Source organism: Dromiciops gliroides, chromosome 4, assembly GCF_019393635.1.
Source record: "Dromiciops gliroides isolate mDroGli1 chromosome 4, mDroGli1.pri, whole genome shotgun sequence".
Lineage (NCBI taxonomy): Eukaryota > Metazoa > Chordata > Mammalia > Microbiotheria > Microbiotheriidae > Dromiciops > Dromiciops gliroides.
In genome coordinates, this window is record NC_057864.1 from 462,641,683 (window position 1) to 462,659,998 (window position 18,316).

The window sequence follows — 18,316 nt, forward strand, 5'->3', positions numbered from 1 at the left end:
CACTGGCTTTGTCTTCTTATGCTCTTCCTGAGCCAAATACTTAGAAAGTAGTGGGGTTATGGGGAATTGGTAAAGGAAAATTTTCACTAGGCTGCATGACCTATAGATTAACCAGAAGGACTCTAAGAAGCAACTGAGTGCCCATGGCATATAAACCAAAACCGGGTAACAACGATTTTCAAAGAAATGTTTCCAGATAAAAGTGCCCTAAGAAGGCAGGGCCAAGGTCTCATGAAGTCAAGCTGAAAGTTAACTGAAAGAGTCACTGCAGGAAATTAAGTCAAGACACTTGCTCTCTTTGATACAGAAACAACCATGTGCTCATTTGCTGGGCTTTTTCTCTTCACTCTAAAGGAGAAGACTCTGGGATAGTCAAGGTGAGATCCACTCAACAGATTGGGCTGTGGGGGTGGGGCAGATGGTCCCCTGGCCTCAGGGGTCCTGTATGACAGAGGCCCTCCCCTGAGCATCTCCATGGCTAAGCTTGAATTCTCTCCAAGCTTTCTGTCTTCTATTCATTTGGAAAGATCCTGGAGTGGGAATCAGAAGAACTGGACCCTGATTCTGGACCTGCCACTCACTAGCTAGGCTTTTTTCATCTGTTAAGTGGGAATATTATCATCAACCTTGCAGGTCTTTTTTTTTTTTTTCCCAGGGCAATGAGGGTTAAGTGACTTGCCCAGGGTCACACAGCTAGTTAAGTGTCAAGTGTCTGAGGCTGGATTTGAACTCAGGTCCTCCCTAATCCAGGGCTGGTGCTTTATCCACTAAGCCACCCAGCTGCCCCAACCCTGCAGGTCTTACAGAATGGTAAGAGGGAATACATGTGAAAGAGCATTGCTAACTGCAAAAAACTATGCAAATGTAAATCTAAGCATGTAGTCAAGTTATCTTTTTATTCCATACACATGTTATCTCCTCAGCTAGATTAACTCAAGGGCAGGGGTTCTTTTACACTCTTTTTAATTTGCCACAGTCTCAACAATGTCTTGGACATTGTGCGGTCAAAAAGAAACCTGTCGATTGGCTAAAAATTGGGTGGGCAATGATGGGAATGGATGGTTCAAAAGTCCTGCTAGGTCCTACCATGACCCTTGCTGGCTATGTGTGTTAATCTCAGTTGGGCAGCTTTTGGTTTGGTTATCTATATTTTGGGTGATGTAGTCAGGGCAGAGAGCCAGGATCAGCCTCAGGAAGACCCGCCTTTGAGTTCCCCTCAGACATAACCTAGGGCAAGGCAAAAATCTGGGGCAGTGTTTGGTTATATCATACATGAAATGATCTTCTAAAATTTGCATCTCTGCTCCTTTCTGATGAACTGTCAGCAGAAGTGATTCTCAACGGTTTTGTTTCCAGATGGCTTCATCTATTCCCAGAATTCTAGAATGGAGCCATAAGAATCCTTGTTGGGTGTGCACAAAGGGGTTCTGCTTGATGGGGACAGGCAGCTTGGGGAATAAATGTAAAAAAGCAAGAGACATGAAATGTAAGAAAAGGTTTAGGAAGTCAGAATGTTCCTTCCATGTGCCAGAGAATATGAGGAGGATGACGGATAATTCTTCAACTTTATCAGAGAAAGACTGAAATAAGAGAATTTAAAATAAACATACTCTGTGAAGGAGAATCATCTTGAATAGGATCACTAGGGAGGGGAGGCCTAAGTCTTCTGAAAAGATTGAGTCTTGTTTAGACTTTTTTTGAGAACAAGAAGAGAATTCCTTGACAAAATCTTCTTTCTTAAGAGAACCCCCCCCCCCATGGGTCTATCCTCAACTTATTTCTAGTTACTTAAAAGGTGACTTTTAAACTCCTATTTCGAGGGAGAAAAGACATTATGAAACCAATAGAGGGAAGCCTTACTGCAGCTGCAGGGTAAGCTGAGGAACCAGTTCCTAAAGAAGCTGTTTTGCAAATAGATTGAGTACTGCTTCACATCACTACCATGTAAACAGGAACGAAAATCTTTGGAGAGGAGATTGTGCAGCCATGGGGGTTGTCTCAAATTTGCTCTCTGTTGAACTCAATTATCAGCTGCCATGTCTCAAAGCCTTGTTGAATTTCTCTGGTAAAAGTTTGTTTATCTTTAAACTCAGTGTCATTTGAAAGAGTCTGCAAAGAGGATCATGTGTAAGCCAGAATGAAAATAACAACAACAACAAAAAACTTGTCAAAGTACCCTCTGCCGCCCCCAAATACCAATGAAGATAAATGATCAATTTTTCTTTACAAAGCACTGAACAAAAGGAAACCACTGAGATTGAAAAGGTCTATTGGGGGTTACTTCATTAGGATTAAGTCTGTACATTAAGAGAAATCTCCCTCCCTTAATTGCCGGTATTAGTTGTAAAGATGCTATTTGTTCTTTACCTTGTCCAAGGTTTGGTTGGAATAACACAGAGCCTCAACCCAAACTCTCTGAAAGGATTCTTTTATTTTTAAGCAACAGCTCAGTTTCTTTAACAAAACACCCTCCTCAGTTCCTAAAATGAGGTGTGTGGGTTTTTTTGTTTTGTTGCTGTAATGCCAGTTTTATGTGCTGTCAAAGGAGATAGTTACCAAGGAAAAGAGAAGACATGGTCTTCTCCCCTTGAGGACTTTATATCATAATTGAATACTGGAGCATATACATGAAAATAAGACGTCTGAAATTCAGACTCTTTGACACTTAATAAAGAGATCCAAGTGGAAACTCTTCATAGACATACAAAACCAAAGATTTCAGTGTGGAGGGATGTTGGAGTGAATGGAAGATGTCACAAGAATATTCTCTTTTTAGTACCACAAAGTGCTAATGCCTTGTTTTCTCCTACTCTACTCTGAACTCTAGGAGATTCAGGGGAAGAAGCACTTAAGACAGGGGGTCCGTCCCAGCACTAAGGCAAACTATCTATATGATTAATCGGGGGCAAGTCTAGAGATGTTTCCTCTTCTGTAAAATTATTGGGTTGTATCATATTGTTTCCATCATTCATGGTCCCTGCAAGCTGTAAAACCCTATTATTCAGTGATCATTTTTAGAGGAAAAAAATCCAGCTTCTAGTCATAAGGACCCCTGAGATGTTTGAAATCTTCAGATTTCAGAGAGAGAGGTGTTAGGGGAGGGGGAAGGAACATTTTGCAGCAGGGAGACATTTTCCAGCAATAGAGCTTTTAATCTACTGGGGATCTCCTGAGAGTGAATTAAATTCTAAGAAGGGAAGGGAACCCTGAAATGGCTTTGTCTTCTGAATTTGGGCTGGCCAGATTCAAACAACAACTTGCAGGTGGTCAGGAGGCTAAAGATCTCTATTTTATTTTTGGACTTTGCAACACTAATTCTAAATAAGATCATTGCCAGGAATGCCAAGTGACTGATATAGGAAGGGATTGCAGAACACCTTGATCTTCTCCATTACTGGGGATGAGTTTTCCTTCTAAATCGAATTGTAAATTTTGGTTTTCAGCTCCTGGCCAGAAGGTAACTGTGTTCTGCTTTCCAGCTCACTATTTATTTTAACGGCTGTTACCTGATCTTAACGATATTTTGCTAGCTATAAAACAGTGTACAATGAAAAAGCAATGAATCTTGGAAGGCAGTACAATTGAGGGATATACTTCTCAAAGTTCACTGTTTAGATCATCCATACAGTGAGACCTGAGAACCTTGGCAAGACATTAACATAGCATCTGTACACAAACCAATCAAAGCTGGTCAGGGCATTTATTTTACAAACTGTCCTTCCCCCAAAGCCAACTTGAAAGGCACTGCTCTGTTTTCAATTCTCAGATGTATCTGGTATCTCATTGGTATGTATTCACCCCCCCCCAACTCCCCCATGGTCGTCCCCATGCACAGCCTCACTCTGGTCTCCTTTTACTGAAGCCCAAATTCAAATGACCAGTCAGTTTGCTGATGAAAGTGTCTAGATCTTAGTGTTAATAGTATTTTTGGAGGGCAACCAAGGAAACAGTCATCCAAGGGGAAAAAAAAGAGAAAAACCCCACCAAGCTAAATGCAACAAACTGCACTGTCGGACCTCTCTCTGCATGCCCAAGCTCAGAGCTCCTGCTCATCACTACATGATTCCAACTCAGAGCCAAAGAGCTGCATCCTGTTTTCCTTTAGAATGCTGCACTCATTCACTAATGAGGGTAACACTCACCACTGCAGGTGGAAGATGTTGGTAGTTGTCATGGTTCTGGGCCCTAATTAAGAGGATCTATTTCAAGTCAGATACCAATGTGGTTGATCTGGCTCTGCCCTCCCTTACCTTCCTCATCTATTAATACACATGAACTTGCACTAAATTAAAGATTTTTTTTTTTTTGCCACCAGTGGGACCTGTTGCTCCACAGCATTGTGTTAATTATCCATAGAACAAAAGCAGTTTTCCAATATGGAGTTGGAAGGGAGCAGAGAAAACAGGAGGTTGAAGAAAAGAGAAAAGGAGAGAAAGGGAGCTGGTTAATACCTTTTATTTCACAGACTTCTGCCATGTAAGGGCTAGGCAAAAAGATATGGTTAAGGCCAATCTTCACTTCCCAGAGAAATGTACAACTTGTAACTAAGAATCCAGCAGAGTGATACCGACAATTAAGACAAAGGAGTTCACAGACACTTGCAATCTTAACTATGTTAAAAGGTTAGCTGTATACCCATGCAGAGTAAAGGGAAGAAGAGATGAAAAACTTCAGGGAGGAATTTTGCTCAATCTAGATTATCCTACTTGGACTGTGAAAATACCTTCATATTTAATGTGTAAAAAAAACCCTAAAAGACACACCAGCAAATACAATTTTGGAATACATATACACCTGGTATTTCACGATTAGTTTCATAAAGAGACACTCCCCCCCCTCCCAACAACCACCAAAAACCCAACAACACAGAGAACCGGTAGGGTCCCTTCTATAAGAATTTTGAATTCTCCAGGTCTCTAGATTTCTTACCTAGATATCTTTGGCACAGTTTCCAAGGGTACCCAAAACAAAAACAAACAAAAAGCTAGTAAATCTAACAATCTTCTAGTAAATCCTTTAAAATTAGAACTCTAACAAGCCCTTTCCAATTAGGGAAGGGGGAGAGATATTTCAACAAGTAAATAAAAGCACTGGGGACAGCGAGGTGGCACAGTGGATAGAGCACTGGTCCTGTAGTCAGGAGGACCTGAGTTCAAATCCGACCTCAGACATGTGACACTTACTAGCTGTGTGACTCTGGGCAGGTCACCGTGCTCAATGCCCAGCAAAATAATAATAATAATAATAAAAATTAAAAAATAAAAAAGTAAATAAAAGCACTGAGAAGTTTTGTTTTTTATGGCTCTCACACATTTAAGGCCAGCTACTGGAAAAAGTCCTAGAATTAATACTACTCTCCCTCCGCCTGGCCTTGCTGCTTTGGACCAATTCAGGAAACAGGTTGATGAGATTCCAAGTGGGAGGTTTTAGATAACTGAAATGCCCACAATCAATTCTTGGCCTCCTAGTGGCCACCTTGATTTACAAAGGGATCAGGAGCAACATAAAAATGGGCCTCTCAGACCAACCAGTCCTAGAAAAAGGGAGGGTTGTTAAGGGTTTTTGAAATGAGGATAAAAAGATTTAAGGTTACATTCAAATTTAACACTACTTCTTTTTTGTTTTGTTTTGTTCACTACTTATTTTGAGGGAGCAAAACAAAAATCTAAGTAGAAATGGAAGCTCTCTGGGTATGTATTTCAGCTTGCCTTGTGAAAGAAGGGCCACTTTACAGAGTCAGGAAAGACAAGGCCACGTTGAAGTATGCCATTAAGATAAGAGGCAAAAGAGATGAGAACTCCACAGGGGCTCCCCCCAAACCTCCTTTATTCCAGCTCCTGACACATATACAGCTGTCCTGCGAACTCCCTAAAGAACAAGGATCGCTGGTTTTCTCATGCACAGTCTCAGTGGCAGAGTGCTAAGGAGGAAACCAACAGGAGTGCCAGGACATTACAAACGCCCCATTGAAAAACCCAGCCTGTTGCGTCATTTCCAGAGGCACATAAGGCTTTCCAACGGGCTGACTGTGCCCCCAAATTACATGCTTCTTTGCAGTTAGCCTGTGGCATCCTCTCAGCAGGGGACACCTGGAGAAGATCGTTGCAAGCCAAGGCATCTTGGGAGGTAAAAAAATGAGTATGAAACTACTGGCTACAGTCAGATGTTCACCTCTTCCACCCTCTAAAAGGGCTCTCTTAGTTGACTCTCCTTGTCACAGGGCCTGGCTCCACTGTCCTGGGCCGGTCTATGACACTCTAGACTAGGCCACAATTCCTTAGAGTCTGTCCTGGGATATGGGCTGGAGAACATATTTTAATGGTTACTCCATTCAATCACCTCAGAGCAATGGATAAAATTCCAGTCACAACAATAAGCCTCTAACAATCAGAGGGAATTTCTACCAGGACATACAATCCAACAAGTGGACCCAAGGTGTCAGAGATGAGGGGCTGCCAAACTCTACTGGATTATCACAGCCAGTGATCTGAGAGCTAAATCGTGGTGGGTCTGGGAGAGCAACAGCTTCTGGATACTGCACCTAAATTCGGCAAAGGCTCAAGAGAGGAAAAGCTCTAATAATCGCGTTGTTTGAAACAGAGTTCAATGGGAAATGAGGTTTTTACTTCATTTATTCTTCCCCTTCACAGGACCTTATTAAAGAGCCCTATCTGAGCTAAAGCAGTGGAAGCTTTACTCCCTCCAGTTCTACTTATAAACCTCAGACCTTCGTGCCCTACATTATTTCAGTAATCTCATGGGCAGGCTGTCAAGCTGGTCTGGGCCAGGGTTTGGGGCTACAGATAAGTGCCCACAAGGGCTTCGGAGAAACCTCCCAGTTCTTTACCCCTAGTGACCTAGTTAGAAGCTGAACATGCTATCTCTCAGATGGAAAGCCAACATTTACCCTCGGGCACTATCTTTCTCAAAGGGTCTAGGCTAAAAATCTGGATGATTTACATGCAAAAAAAATGATCATCGTAAACTTTATATATACTCAAATAATGGAATTTTGGGAAAGCCCCCTTAAGAAACGAAGCACATATATAGACCCTACTTAGACATGATCACCTGGCCACATCTTAATACAAGAAATTGCCAACACTTTTCAGAACAGAATTTCTCAAACACCAAGCAAACAGGCAGTACGCATATACAGTTATGTGACAGGGAGAAAAATGGTCATTTTATATATAGTATCAGGTCACTAAGGTAGGATGGTTAATTCTCATCTATGCCAGATGAGACCAGAGAGGAAAGAAAAGACAAGGATATGTGTGTATGTGTGTACGTGCATGCTCCAACGCTTGCCATTTTGATAAAGCACTCAAGCTCCCTCACAAATCAGTGCTCACCAAATGGCCAACATCAGTGCCCCCCCTCCCCCCCAGCCGCATTTCTTACTGGTATTTTTTCACATCACCTTTCGTTCACTAATAATTCTGCACCCCCCCCCCCAATCATCTAGCCATCTCTTGTAATGACAATGAAAGAAGAGGAAAGCGATTCAGCAAAACCCACATGCCAATTATGTGATGGTACATGCAATATTTCACATCTAGATTCTTCCTCTTCTGCAAAGGAGGAATTCCTTTCCACTTTATTTTAAAGACAAAGACAAACGAAGGAAAATCAAATCCAGCCTAAGTGTTGAAATACAAAAACTGAGTTCACAAACATTTGGTTTATTGGAGTTCCATTTGAGTTCCATTTTCATAATTCACTGATTAATAATAGAGAACAGCCAATTAACAACTTATAAGACTCTTTATAAAACCCTGCCTAAAAAGTAAGACCAGTTCCTCAAAATGAAAAATAACAGACACAAAGCTCAATCTCTAAACAAAAATAATTGAACTACCTTCTGATTCAGTGAAAGTAGGAGTGAGGAAGAGTCCTCCAAAGTCTTTATTGGTCCCTGGGCTGGTGAAAGGAAGAACAGGAGCCCTGGGTAGCCCACTTTTATAACAGAAGAACTTATTTAAACAACCCTCATTGAAGTCGTGTGACGTTCATTAACTTCCCTGCTGCCCTGAGTTCTTTCTAGTCATAATGCAGAACCTAGATAAGAGAGAGGTAATACTCCACATCCCTCTGGGATCACAGCAGCACAGAGGCCTGGAAGTGGGCAGATGTTGCCAACAAATGGGGTTCCAATTGGAAATACAACTTGCCTGAGATTCAGAGAGGATTTCCCCCCAGTCTGGCCCGGACGTAAAGTGATGTCTTTGGGCCACTGTTAAATTCAAACCCCACAGAGAGTCATCTCCAGCTTGCTAGAGCTTATTTCAAAAAGTGCCTCATGCTGTGCCAAGATCAGTGGGAAAGACTGAAGCTGGGTTCGTTCAGACTCGGATGTTTCTCTTCATCCTGCTGTTATTCTACTTATCTTTTGTCCTCTCAAGACTAGGTAGCCTTTCCTGGGAGACAGTCTGTGCAATTTGTAAAAAAGCATGGGAAGGGCAAAAAATTAAATCCCAAAGCTACTGATGTAGAGGAAAGCAAACATAATTAGGCAGAGGAGAATGGCTGTGATGTTTGTGTTAACAAAAGGTACCATCCACTTAGAATGACCCAGACATCATTTCTGTTCCCCAAACAATGGACAGAAGAGACTGGCCAGCTTGGGGCTCTTGAGTACTTCAGAGCTCAAAAAGGAAAACCTGAAGCAGTTCTTTGGATAAGGCAATGAAGTTACTCATTAACTTCCACCAATAACAGGTCCCAGACAAATCTTGTTGTGTCTCTGCAAGGTGTACTTAAAGTACCTAGAATCTTATGGTGAATTGAACGTTATTGAATGAAAACAGCCTGAATATACTTTTTTTGGGTTAATATTGTTTCTTCTATCAATTTCTATCGTAACCTTAATTCATTCCTTTAACTTTTTTTATTTCAAGTGTGCTTAAACCTTATCTTAAACGTGGCCACTATTTACAAAATCTGAATCACCATTTTTTCTCCTCCACTGAACTTCAGGACTGACCTTAAGATCACAGGATAAAGATTTCAGTAATTAATAAGGGGAAGGCAGAAGAGAGAGTCATTCCCTTGTTCTTCTGAACTGTTCTGAAAGCAGAGAAGTCAGCTGATGACCTGTGTGGTGTGTCCTGGGCATGGTGACAAGTCCCTTTTTCAAATGTAGTCGAGGACTTACATTGAATATAATGTCCTCCTCCTTCTAGAAGCTGGCAGAGGGACAGACATACTCCTGTTTTGTCTCCGGGGAGACCAAGGTTATGAAGAGGTGCCTTCTAAGTGTCACTTACTGGGCAGCAATGGAGATAGCCATTGCTAAATAGTCCTCAAAAAAAAAGAAAAAATACTCCTTAGGGCATTTGGGGGGGGGGGGGAGAAGAATAGATGTATTTCTGCTACAGCAGTTCAAAACCTCTGGCATCTGAAGGATGAAAACATTTCCAAGAGCCTAAGGTGTGTCAACAGAGCATGTATCATCATATCCCAAACCAGCCCCTTCCGCCTGGGCTGAATGCCTTTTTTTTTTTTTTTTTACTATATATTTAAGGAACTTGGGGGGGGGGGGAGAGAAGTATCAGAGAGATGGATTTCAACAAAGAATCAGAGTTGGAAGGAACTTCACCAGCCATCTGGTCTGACTTAAATCTAAAGACCTGCTCCCCTCCTTCACCCATGCCAAATAAGTGGTCTCTTTTAAAAGCAAATGGGGGGGCAGCTAGGTGGCGCAGTGGATAGAGCACCGGCCCTGGAGTCAGGAGGACCTGAGTTCACATCCGGCCTCAGGCACTTAACACTTACTAGCTGTGTGACCCTGGGCAAGTCACTTAACCCCAGTTGCCTCACCAAAAAAAAAAAAAAAAAGCAAATTGGGGGGGGGGGTGGCACAGTGGATAAAGCACCAGCACTGGATTCAGGAGGACCTGAATTCACTTGACACTTACTGGCTGTGTGACCCTGGGCAAGTCACTTCATCCTCATTGCCCCGAAAAACAACAACCACCCCCCCCCCCTACCTGGTTTCCTCTCTGTTCTACCACTTTTGTCACACAAGGGGCAAAACTAGACCTCACTATAGGACAGCTTCACTGGTAGCTAACACATCCTCTAGAGATATCAAATCAGGCTCACTAGGTTTATGGAAAGCCTGTAAGCAAATGTATATCCTCTATACTAATGGTTCTTAAACTGTGGGTCAAAACCCCACATAATGGCATAATTGAATGTGAGGTCATGAAAATTTGGCAACAGTAAAAGGTTCTATATACCTATGTTTTTTACCTACATACCCAGGGTTGCATAAACATTTCTTGGGTAAAAAGGGGTTGTGAGTGGAAAAGTTTAAGAAGCCCTGCTCTATACCATGGTTCTTTTTTTTTTCTTTTTTTTCTTTTTTTGCGGGGCAATGGGGGTTAAGTGACTTGCCCAGGGTCACACAGCTAGTAAGTGTTAAGTGTCTGAGGCCAGATTTGAACTCAGGTACTCCTGAATCCAGGGTCAGTGCTTTATCCACTGTGCCACCTAGCCACCCCTTATACCATGGCTCTTAACCTGGTATCCACTTACTAAAGGAGCTAGTAAAGTTGGGTGGGGAAAAAAAATCGGCATTTTAATATAATTGGTTTCCTTTGAAAGCACAAGTATTTTATGAATTTAAAAACATCCTGAGAAGGGATCCATAGGCTTCAGATGCCAAAGAGGTCCAGGACACACAAGAAGGTTAAGAAACTCTCTTCCATGCTTTCTCCATTTATTGGTGTTGGGATTTATATGCTAACACCCACAAGTCAGTTCACCATAGCACATAATCAGCTCTTCTCTCTAGTTAACCTGGGTTTAAATGAGTCAGCTGACCTAAGTAATTTCCAAAGCAAGCTGTTAATTACTCATTTTATAAATCAAATTGCGGCAATTAAAATCTTCCTCCTTAAACCAAGAGCCTCCAGGTAGAAGGACAAATACAAGGAATACCTTTCCACTCGGCTCTTTCATGCCACACATGGATGTTTAAGATTGTGGCTAACACATGTAGGAGTGCATCCTCTCTAGAGAGAGGGTGGTGGTGGGGTGCATTTAGGCAACATTAAAAAGGTCACGTTCATCTTCGGAATTCTCTGCCAGAAAAGTTGAAAGAATTAAAAAGGAACAAACATGTCAATCTTTACTAAAATGTCTTTACTAAGATATAGCATCTGGGCCTAAGTGAAGTAATTATTCACTAGCCATTCATTCAGATGCAGAGATGTTAAATTATTATTGAGAGGGATCCAAGAAGGTAGCAGACAAAACAGAGGAAGGGAAATGAGTGAGAGGCACAGCTATACCCCTATGAATTTTATACATAATTTGTTATTTTCATTCTAAGCTTGCTATAAATCAATTATCATCAGACAATTTATTGGGAATTTCTCTGATTAGGCTTTATACAGGGTGGGCCAAAAGTCACAAAGGGGTTTCAATATTTAGTAACTCCTTTATTTTTGTTTTTAATTTATAATACCATAGTACCATATATATATAGGAAATGAATTTATATTACGTGTGAAAAACCAAACCTTGTAAGTGGAAAAGTTATCAAGGGGCAGCTAGGTGGCGCAGTGGATAGAGCACTGGCACTGGAGTCAGGAGCACCTGAGTTCAAATATGGCCTCAGACACTTAACAATTACTAGCTGTGTGACAATGGGCAAGTCACTTAACCCCAATTGCCTCACTAAAAAAAAAAAGTTATCAAAACATCATGATTTTTGGCCTACCCTGTATAAAAAAAAACCTTCTTTGAAACTTTAAACCTGACTGGGGCTTAAAATAGATGTATGAGAAGCACAGCTCTAGAATCCACAAGTATGACCGAAAGAACCATTACATGTTTGTAAAAACCAAAGGGTGGGCAGGCAGGTGCTACAGTAGACAGAGGACTGGGCCTGTAGTCAGAAAGTTTCATCTCTCTGAGTCTCAAGACACTTACTAGCTGTGTGACCCTGAGCAAGTCAACCTCTGTTTGCCTTAATCCACCGTCAAAGGGAAATGGCAAACCACCTCACTATCTTCGCCAAGAAAACCCTATGGATAGCACTGTCCACAGGGTCACAAAAATTTGGAAGTGACTGAACAATAAGGTAATGACTTTTTTGAAATTTACTGAGTTGCTTCAAGTACCATGATAAATGTTGTATTTCAGAAGAATACTGCCCCCTTTTCCAAGCCGAGTTTTCTCTTCTTACCCTCAACAATCCCTAGACAGTGTAGTTTATTACAATTTTGGCAAGTATACAACTTAAAACAAATCCTTAGTCTTTAATTTAAGATTTTTATAAGGGCTGATCACCTCAAGCCTCTGAAATGAAGCTTCACATATCTTATATAGAAAATTACCCATAAGTATTTAAACCAAATTTTACAAGTAACCATCTAAACTTAAGTATCAACTTAACCATGATCACCTTAAAGTTTGAACGGAATACTTACACAATGTATTAAAAATATACAGATTGGGGGGCAGCTAGGTGGTGCAGTGGATAGAGCACTGGCCCTGGAGTCAGGAGTACCTGAGTTCAAATCCAGCCTCAGACACTTAACACTTACTAGCTGTGTGACCCTAGGCAAGTCACTTAACCCCAATTGCCTCACTAAAAAAAAAAAAAATATATATATATATATATATATATATATATACACAGATTGCATCGCAATGCAGACAATGGAAAGAAAAAGATCTGTTCACTATAGCTTAGAAACATTCTACTGCTCAAAAAAAGGAGGGGTTTTTAAAGTTCAGAGGTGTCACCGGCAGGACAACCAACTTAGAAGGGCAAGAAACAGCCCATGCCTCACAAACTTCGATTCAAAATCTATCCCTTCTCATTTCTCAACCCTGATGAGAGGGCTCCTCAGCCATGAAGTTACACACAACTGGGGAACAACCATCCTCTTAGCTAATCGCCAGGACATTCTGCATGCCAGCCAAAGGTGGCAGTTTTCCACTTCACGTGAGAAACTTCTCTTGCTGAGACTCGCTGAAAATAATACACAAAACTCCGAGGCTAGCTCAGTTTTGCCTGTGCAGCACGGACTTTTTTACTCCCATTCTTCGAAAACCTCATTTTCGATCCCGCTGCCAACACCAGCGAGAGGAAACCCAGCCAACAATTCCAAATATAACATGCGGAGGCAAATGCTGCAGAAATCCGTCTGACGGGAAGCAAGCATGCTGAGTGAGGTAAGGTAGATGCCTGCTCAATGGGACAGTCTCAGTTCCTAATTCTGTTTGGAGCTATGAGCTCGGTAAGAAAGGAAATCATACTGTTTTTCAGCAAACTCATTAGTCATGCCCTATGATGTGCACTTTGCTATGAGGCAATCATACCCATTTCAATCAGAAAGATGGCCCAGTAAACTCAGCTCAGGCTCAGTTAGTCTAACTTCAAATCCCTCTTAGGAGCTAATAACTGTATGACTGACACTGTCAGAAAGCACAACTTAAGGCTGTGCAATTAGGATGTTCAGGGAACATTTAAAAATGCCCTTCAGCCTCACCTAACACAGGCTCGGTATCCCTCCCCACCACTCTGAATAACTGGATAAATGATTCAACTGCCACTTAAACAAGCACTTACACATCATTTCCTGAACTCTCATTGTTCAGTGACACCGTAAGACTAAGCCTCTACCACTCTTCTCTCACAGAATCACAGGAAAAGATCCAGAAAGAAGCAGGTGCTCTAGCCTAATTGAGAGAAAATCACTACTCTTCCCACAGAATAAAACAGGCTAGAGCAAAGGATGGCCAAGAAAACAGTTGACTTGCCTAATCATTTCCTTCTTGTAGCTACTGGGGAAAATCTCATCATTCAGTGCAATGTCATGATCTCAGAATCTAAAATGTGCCTAAATTTGTTATGGAGATATTTCTCCCAGGTCCTTTTCACAGTTAAGCTGACCAGATATCCAGGAGACTTAAAAAGACCTGCCTCAGAGAACTCTCAATGAAGATCTATGGGAGCAAAGCACTTTGCCCTCAAAGGATTTGCAAAACTCCAGCTACACACCAATGCATTCTGGGAGGATGGATGAAGCAGTCATGGTTATGTTTATCAAAGTAAATATGCAATGGGAAGTTGAACGAAAAAAGTTTGCCCTAGTCAACAATGTTTCCAAACAGTTCTTATCAGGATCAGCTGAATCTGAACCACAAAAGGAGTCATGTAATTTCATGAAGATGAACGAAGGAGTGAAAAAATTTTCCAAGAAGGACAACTCTGGTATGAATTATTCCATGGATTACTATCAGTCTGGCAGTATAGTGATTGGTGGCAGAAGAATGAGATACCAGGCGGATGAGATTTATCAAGAATTCTAATCTGAAAATAAAGCTTCCAGCCTCCCCATCAATACCAAAAGGCATTGTTTTCGAAAATCTGTAAGAAACATAAATTAGGCTGCTGCCCTACCTCAACATAAACAATAGGGTTTTTAAAAAAAATAATTTAAACATTAACTTAAGTTGCCATTGGTACATTCAGTTCCATATTTTTAGAGAGAGGGAAACACATGCCCTACCTTACTTAGCAGGAATCTCAAATTGCCAATTACCACTACCAATCTTATTCATAGAGGGGGAAAATTTTTTATTCATTGAAACACAATCTGGACAAGCCAGAATTTCATTACAGCTAGAGTGAAAATAATTGTGAGTCTGACAAGACTTGGTCTCAACTGATGAATTTTTAAATTCTGGAGTCTGGGGCAGCTAGGTGGCACAGTGGATAAAGCACCGGCCCTGGATTTGAACCCGAGTTCAAATCCGACCTCAGACATGTCAAATCCGACTTGACATGTACTAACTGTGTGACCCTGGGCAAGTCACCTAACCCGGTTGCCCCGAAAACCCCCCAAACCAAACCAAAACAAAAATTCTGGGGTCAGTTTTTATGCTTTGCAAACCAATACACACTTATAGGGGGCCCAAGGTTTCCAACACAGTTCCAGTTTTATTAAACAAATGAGACAAAAGAGCTTGGGTCTTATCAAATATCCAGGTTCTATGTAGAGGCCATTACACTCATCGATACCAACTACAACCAAGAGTAAAATACTAACCTACATTGCAAACTGATGTCCACAGCACTGCCCCAATATAACATCTACCGACCGATCACATTCTCAAACAAGAATTACTGAAATTAACTGTCAACTCACATAAAAGACCTCACGTACAGAAATTCCATTGCACTAAAAGAGCCAAGAGCCAGACTCGGAGAGTTTTCCTCCAGTTGTGTTACACAGCACTCTTAAAAGCACGGACCCCCTCCATTACAGTATTAGTCATTTCATTATAATAAAAACATCTCTGCCCCAGCACCATAAGCTGGGGTGCGCTCCTGGACAAAACTACCTTGGGAACAGTAACGGGCTTCTTCCTACACAACTTCTGACCACAACCTTAATTTCCTCACTATCAGTAATCAGTCTAATGAGTGGTTCAAACCCCTACAATTAGCACAAAGATAGAGAATGCAGTATTCAGTTCCATCACAAACTGGGGGAGAATGTGAATGGGGCAGAAGAGGGCTAGATACGAGAAGCAAGCGCAGGCAGGGGGAGGTGGGAAGGAGCGGCCCCCTCCTCCCCAAGCACTGCGCAGTTGGCTTTCTTTCCCTGCTGTCCTGCCAGTCCAGCTGCACCCCCGCTGCCTGCGCGTGTCAACTGCTGCTGCAGGAGAGGCCAAGATGCAATCTGGGATCCTGGGGCGGTTGAGGCCTTGGGGGGAGGGGGGAGGGGGAAAGAGACGATTTCTCGGGGCGGAAGCTCAAGTTTAAACGCCTCTGGGCCAGATGGTTGCGGGGAGAGCGGCGGAGGCGGCCGCGGCCGGCGCCCTTCCCCCGGGGTGGGCGGGCAGGAGAGCAGCCGGCGCCGGCCCGGCCTCCGTTCCGCTCCCCTCCTCTCCCCCGGTGGGCAGGCGCACGTTTCCGCCCCGGCGGCCAAGGATTTCCCAGCCCGGGGCCGACCGAGCCCCGCCGCCGTCAGAGACGCGCAATGGGCGCCCCGGGGCAGCTCTAATTGCGGGTCGGGGCCGGGGCCAGGGTTGCCCTAGAGGCTCGGGGCGGGCTCGGGGCGGGGCGCGGAGGGGGCCGGGGCCGGGGCCAGGGGTCGGCCTCCCGGGGCCGCCGCCGCGGCCGCCGCGCCGGCAAATCCTCTCCGCAGCCAAAATGGCGCTGAGAATAAAAATATAATTTAGAGCAGCCGGTCGCCATGTTGTAAACAGAGGCAGGGGCAGGCCGGGCCGGCCCGCTCCCCCGGCCCCTCCCCTCCCGTCCCCTCCGGTCCGCTCCGCTCCGCGCAGGCTGCGGCGGCGGCTGCCCAGGCTCGGGGCCAATCAGGACGGGCCCCGGCTCCCGTTATTCGCGGCGCGGCGGACCTACCAGCACTGGAGGTGGAAGGCGGCCGGGCAGTGGTCGCAGCAGAGCAGGTCCCCGCCCTCCTTGCAGCTATCGCAGCTGTCGTGGTTGGTGGCCCGGCCGCTCCGGCGCGGCTCCTTCTCGGGCTTGCGGCTCCTCTTCTCCCCTTCCTCGCTCTTGGGGGGGGCCAGCAGGGCTTGGATTTGCTGCGCACACGGACAAACGGGGCGTGCGTGGGGGGCCCTGCGCGGGCCCCGGCCCCCCGGCTCTTCCTACCGCCCGCCCCCCTCGCCCGCTTTGTCCTCCTTCCTGCCATCCTGCCTGCGCCTCGGGCTTCGCAGCCCCGGGCCGTCCGGGCCCGCTGCCCACGGAGGCGGATGGGCTCCGCGAGCGGGGAGGACCGAGGCCGGGGGGGTGGGGAGGCGGCGGGCGGACGCCGCGCTCCACTTCCTTGTATGGACACCCGGCAGGCCCTCCGAGGCCCGGCTCGGGAGGGGCCCAAGGCCCCGGACCCGGACCGGAGGAGGACCGAGGGAGGGGAGTGGGGAGCGGCCGGTAAGGCACAAAGGGGCCGCGGAGGCGGCGCCGGGGAGGCACCCCGAGGCCACGGGATGGGGCGGGCATCCGAGCCAGGAGCTCGGATCCGGGGCGCTGGGGGCGAGGGGCTGCTGCAGAGCCTCCCAGGCTGCCGGGCCGGCCCCCCATCCGGCCAAGAAGGGCCGAGTGGGTAAGAGGACGGGCTCCGGCCCCCTCCCCCATTCCGCCGGCGCTCCCGGAGGGGGGCTGCTTTGTAGGCCGGGGCGCGGGGAGGGGGACCGGGCTCCCCGGCCTGCCTGCCCAAAGGGGAGGGGTCCGGGAGGGCTGTTCTTACCTCCATCAGCCCCCCCGACGTGTCCAGGTCGTACACGATCGTCTTGGTCTCCATTTTCTCCCACATTCATCCACCTCCCGGGCTGGGCGCGCTCCGCTCGGCCCCCCCGACCCCGAGGGGAGGGGGGATGTGGGGGGAGGGGGCGCTCCTGACCCTCCCTCTCGCCCCAAGGGCCCGGCCTCCTCGCCCCCCCCAGCCCCAGCCCCCGGCCCCCGCGGGGCCCCCGGGGCGGCACCGTCCTCCCCTCGGGCCGTGAGGGGGGCGCGGCCCCTCAGTCCCGGGCCGGGCTGCTGGCTGCACGGTGGCTCCGGGCTCCCGGGGCTCGGGCCTCTGCGGGGCCTAGGCCCACAGGCTAGAGCCGGCGCTGGCGGCCGCCGGCCCGGCCGGGGAGGCTGGCGGGCGCTGCCATCCCGGGTGGGGGGTAGGGGTCGGGGGAGGGGGCGAGAGGTGAGCTGAGGTGGTGCTGTGTGAGGGGACTGGGGGGAAGGGGGATGGGGGGGGGTCCCCGGGCTCCGCCTCTCGCCGCCGCCGCCGTCTGCGTCCCCGCTGCCGCGCACTTGGCGCAAACTTACCGCGAGCGCCCGCAAAGCCGCCCGCGCAGGCGCTCCGGGCTCGCCGATCGCCGCGCGCAACCGCACTGACAGCCGGCGGCCTCGCTCCCGCGCAGCCGCGCAGAGGGTGCGCCCCCCAGCGCGCAGCCGCGCTGGCAAACTCCGAGAGCGCCGACGTCCCTCCCACTCCTCACCGCGCCGGCGCATTGGGATCTGAAGGCCCCTCTTCCTGCGCAAGCGCATTGAAGGGCTCCCGAGGTTCACAGCGCAGCCGCTAGGAATAGAGGAAACTACTGAGTGGCCAAAGACGAGCTGCTCCCTGCGCAGGCGTACTTAAAGCACTAGCTCCAGGTATTCCCCCCCCCCCCCCCCGCCAAAGCCGCACCCGCTTCGCGCGCAGGCGTATTGTTGTCTTACGAGAGCTCGGCTCCCTTCGCCATCTTGGTAAAGGGAGCCAATACGGCTATATTCTCGGAGCTCTCCTACTTGGGTGAGCAGGGCACGACAAGCTGTGGTGCTGGC

The 18,316-nt window shown here is 46.4% G+C and overlaps 1 protein-coding gene across 1 annotated transcript in view; it reads right to left on the reverse strand.

Moving 5' to 3' along the window:
* Positions 1-17,430, reverse strand: part of PHF12 (PHD finger protein 12) — a 34,031-nt gene extending 16,601 nt beyond the window's left edge. The window contains exons 1-2 of the mRNA XM_044003923.1: positions 17,244-17,430; positions 16,397-16,578 (exon numbers count right to left, since the gene is read on the reverse strand). Of these exons, the coding sequence (XP_043859858.1) occupies positions 16,397-16,578; positions 17,244-17,309 (248 nt within the window). The 5' untranslated portion in view covers positions 17,310-17,430. The remainder of the gene's footprint in view (positions 1-16,396; positions 16,579-17,243) is intronic.
* Positions 17,431-18,316: the final 886 nt, after the last annotated feature.